Source organism: Vitis riparia, chromosome 11 (assembly GCF_004353265.1).
Source record: "Vitis riparia cultivar Riparia Gloire de Montpellier isolate 1030 chromosome 11, EGFV_Vit.rip_1.0, whole genome shotgun sequence".
Lineage (NCBI taxonomy): Eukaryota > Viridiplantae > Streptophyta > Magnoliopsida > Vitales > Vitaceae > Vitis > Vitis riparia.
Window position 1 is genome coordinate 14,749,606 of NC_048441.1, and position 4,678 is coordinate 14,754,283.

The following is a 4,678-nucleotide window of genomic DNA, read 5'->3' on the forward strand; positions in this document are numbered from 1 at the left end:
GCATTTATTTTTTGAACCCTTGGGATTTTGACCTTGGTCGCAGTCCTCCCATACATACAAATTAATATTCAACACATTGCAAATATATTTGTACGCTGCTTCTCTGAGCCATGATCAGGTTGATATTAGGTCTATTGTCATCATCCAAAACCTCACTTCAACCACATGAAAGCACTGTTAGACTATAGTCAAAGAACCTCTTTTGTAATCATATGGTGTACGGTACTTCAGGCTTATATTTTCATTTGGGTGAAATTACTTCTCCTATGGGATTCATTACATAAATGACCCACATTTTGTGCAGGATTACAAAACACACATAACAGTGAATATATTGGAGATGTTGCTATATTTTGGAAAATGGGTCTTTTGTTCCTTTTCCTTTTGGTTTCTAGGCAAGCATTATTTTTATGTTTTTAAATCTCAGCTCTAATAAACAGGCAGACATCCTAAAAAGCATGGCATGCATACTTAGGCAATCATTTCCTAGACACTAGACAGAAAGAAAATGAAGGATTTTTCCCATATGACTGAATGAATCAATTGTTGGGAGTACCTTCTGATTAATTAGTTAGTTTCATTTATTTGCATTTTGATTACTATATATATTGAACAATTTCTTTAATTTATTCTAGTGACAACTTTGCTCACTTGGGAAGTAGAGGAATATTGATGAACAAGACAAAGGAAAAGTAGCTTAGTTACTGCAAATCATGTAAACAACATCTTCTAGGCATGTGCCCAATACAATGAAGAGAGGATATATAGTTTCATAATATATAATCTTAAGAACACAATGAGCCCCAGGCTTCTTTTACTTCAGTAGCATGGATATCCACTGAAATGGTCCTGGAGAATAAAGACTATCATTTGTTCCGTAGTGCAGCCTTTGACATTAGGTGCTTCTCAGAGCCCTGCACAAAATCAAGTTCAACCAAGAAAAAGGGAAAAAGAAAATCAGGCAATCACTAAAGCTAGCCATTTGATAAACATTTGTATCAAAGTTCTTGATCACCATTTGTATTTTGATATGCTAACAACTTGGCGGACTGGTGCATTTGTTTCTTCACAAATATATTATATATATGATTCAATTGCACCACATAGCTTAGCCCTGGAGTAGTATAAGAATATATGGTTTTTGTGAGAGTATCAAAGTGGGGAATTTTATTCAGAGGCCATATATGGAAGATTTTGTAATTTGTAACTCCGCCTAGTAACATTCCAGTGGACAAGATCTTTTTCCTCTACCATCTACCTCATGCCAGTGGCTCACTACTAAAATTTTATGATACCCATCTCAAAAAATGCAAGGGACTCATAGGAGATATAGATCTAAGAGAAAATTCTAGTTCTATTGTAACTTGCAAGTGCGTACCTCGTCCAGTTTTGGTTGATTGTTGGTTTCTAACATCAAACCGAAATGGATATGGGGGAAGTGCGCCCACTGTTAAAGAAAAAAGTATGAGTCATCACTCACAGGAAAAGTAGTTAAGGTTGATAAAGTGCCAACAAAAAGTTTTGATCCTTTGTTATATTTATTCACGACCCACATTTTTTGCAGCAGTACTGAATGCTTCCCTGTGGCTGATATCTGGATTATTGGCTTTGATCCTCTGAATCTCCTCTCTGCAATTGCATTCATGGTAAACAATGAGTGATCATCGGCTTGTAGCACTCGAGAAAATAAAATAAAGAGATGCGCAATGACTGATAACAGATTACAGTTTCATTACTTTATGAACTGATTGTAAGCAGAAGGTACTCGCTGCCTCTTCTCGGGAGCTGAAAAAGAAAATTAACAATTGATGTCTCATGGAATTAATAATAATAAACAATGCTGTGAAAATTCACACATAAATCTAGGGTAGAAGGTGTCTCACGGCGATTCACAATCCTTTCCTCAGAGATATTCGAGGCTGGTGCTCGCATGGCCATCTTGGTGTTGCATTTGGAAGAGGAACCCAAGTCAATCCTGTAATCTGGAGAAGTGTAGTTGGGTGCCTGGAAGAAAGGGGGAAAAAGGAGCAACAAAGAGAAGAGGCATGAATCCGACACATACATGAGATAAGAAAAAGCTTCCCATATTTTTTTCATCAGCACCTTAATACCAGCCGAACGAGAAAAGAATAGAAAGGAGAGATATAAAACATTACAATGTTGATTTGGGTGTCTGTGTGGCGTTGACAATAGTAGGAAAGAGATGGGGGGTGCGGGATGTGACGGAAAGAGTTGAAATGATGTTTTATAAGGAAGAAAACCAGCATTGAAGTGACTGAATCGGTTAGGATGATACTCTATGAAATAAAGAAAATAAAACCCAGATTGACAGGTGGAAGGAGGAATTGAAGCGGAAAAGAAGGCAGTTGGAGGGAGAAATTGAACCGAAAAGATAAAAAAAAAAAGAGAAAGGAGAGGGTTGGTGGGTGAGAGAAAGGGGTCTTGACATCCAAAAACTCGGATTTTTTCAGACGTGTTCGCACAGTAGAAGACAAAGCTCATGAAAGGAAATCATGAAACCTAAGAACTTCAAAACATACATGTCAATCAAATCAAGTTAGAATTCAGAAAGAGAAAGCTTCAACAAAACCCTAGAAATGCTTTGCCTTGATGGGTCAGGACAGCTCCTGACGCCTCAACAACTGTGGCCGCAAAACCCACTCTACAAAAAGCAAAGAAATAGGTTTTGGTTACGGCGGCTGCTAGGGTTACAGAGGGTAGCAGAGGTGAGAGGCTATCGCTTTGAAATCCTCCATGTATACAGATCCAGAGGACTTCGATTTCCTCAAAAGAAGCGGACCCCAGAAACCCCAGTTTTCAGAAGCTATGGTAGGAAGTAGGATCAGAGGGTGAGAGTCGTCGCCCTAAAAATAAGCTGAAACATTTTTTCAGGAAAAAAAAAAGAAAAAAAGAAAAAGAAAAATCACCTGAACATCTTGCCATGACAGTGATTGAAATGCAGCTGCCATATTCACGGACCATAGATTGGTGCAGTGTCCGCATCGGACGGTCACGATGTCAAACAAGCTGCTGCATGGAACACTCACCTGTAAAACCAAAACCCAGTCTCCAGGTAAGTTGAGTGCAAAAACCCCAGATCAGAAACTGATTTAAAGCTCGGGATCTCTTCCGGAACAGGTAATCAAAATCATGTCAACTTCTAGGGGGAAAAGGGGGTGTCAGAAAGTGAAAACTTAGCAAGTCATGAAACATATATAGTAAAAATTAGGGTTAATATGGAACACCCAGTCGATAATCTTCAGTTAAAGAAATGGGTCTAAAATAACGAGGGTGGAGTGGCATTCTTCAACATTTTTGGGAAGGGAGTTTCCAAGAAATAACCGGACTGAGATCTTCATTTTCTTTTCCCTTTCAGCTTCAAAAGCATAGTTTTGACAGCACCTAAGTGGTGCAGTGTTTTTAGCAAGGGAAAGGTAAGTTGCAGAGGGAGGAAATCCAAGGGAGGTGAGGAGTTGTCCTCATCAGTTTATCATCAAATAATTCTTTCTTTTGACGTTAAAACAACCCAATATTTACAAAAATAAGACAATAATCTCTCTCTCTCTCTCTCTCTCTCTCTCTCCCCCTCTGGTCTTTCGCACTTCAGGACCTTCAGGTATGACTTTTCTTTGACTGCAAAAGAAGAAGGAAAAGAAAGTCTAACGATGGAGACCTGACTGTTAAAAAAACAAGAAACCCAGAGAGAAAACCAATAAATTTCAGTAAAATAACACACACAAAATCCTGATCTCAGAAGCGTGGACAAGCTTTGCTTTGTTTTTTCGTTTTTTTTTTCAGGATCTAAACTGTTCTCTTTCTTGTTAGCTATTACATGAGAAAGAAAACAAGCAGACAAACAAATAAATGGTGTTGATGATAACAACTGAAAAAGCAGATCCCATTAAAGAAAGAGTTCTCAAATCAGATACCGCGAGAACAATATTGCAAAAGTTGCAAGGGATGTAGCAGAGTTGCTCAGACGCAACATCGATGCAGCTCGACATGTCTATCAAGATGTTGGAGCTCCCAAACCCTAGATGAAGAAAATATACAAGAAAAAACAAACCCCACACTCCCACTCCCACAAAACAAAGGAGAAAGCCAACAACACCTAGAAGAAAAGCTTCTATTCTCTCTCCTCCCCTCCTTGCTTTCAAGCCGGGCTATGTATCGAACAGTGAAACTTGCTCTCCATATATATAGAAATATGAAGAGGGAGAGAGAGAAAGCAGAAAAGAAAAAGCAGGGGTAGGATCCAAAGGAGTAATATAACTTAACCAAGTAGGGAAGCCTAACCCCAGCTTAAAAGAGAGAGAGAAAGGGGGAGAGAGAGAGAGGGGATTTTAGGAGTAGTGGCGCTGCTGAGGCAGGCAGAGAAGCTGGGAGGCTGGGACCGATGAAGGAAAGAAGATGTAGCGGTTAGCGGTTTAAAGGAAACCGGGTGGTTTATGAATTGAAGGTCAGCTTTTGAATAGGGTTAGATAGAGGAGTGGCTTTGGCAGCATTACCATTACAGTCCATATGATGATCAAATGAGTGTGACCACTCCTTCCCCCCCTCCTCCTCCTGCTACTTCCACAGCGGACTAGGGGGGCGATTTTCAATTATTATTTCCTTTTTCCTTTTTCTATTTTATCTTTTATTTATTTATTTTTTAAAAATAATTTTTTTTTAGATA

General features: G+C 39.0%; 1 protein-coding gene across 1 annotated transcript; it reads right to left on the bottom strand.

Moving 5' to 3' along the window:
* Positions 1-669: 669 nt before the first annotated feature.
* LOC117924519 (axial regulator YABBY 5) lies at positions 670-4,404 on the bottom strand. Its single transcript, XM_034843148.1, has 7 exons — positions 3,930-4,404; positions 2,928-3,047; positions 1,884-2,004; positions 1,737-1,785; positions 1,554-1,629; positions 1,379-1,447; positions 670-914 (listed from the first exon to the last, which is right to left on the bottom strand). The coding sequence occupies exons 1-7, from the start codon at positions 4,002-4,004 to the stop codon at positions 867-869; spliced, it is 558 nt and encodes a 185-aa protein (XP_034699039.1). The 5' UTR covers positions 4,005-4,404; the 3' UTR covers positions 670-866.
* Between the last annotated feature and the right edge of the window lie 274 nt (positions 4,405-4,678).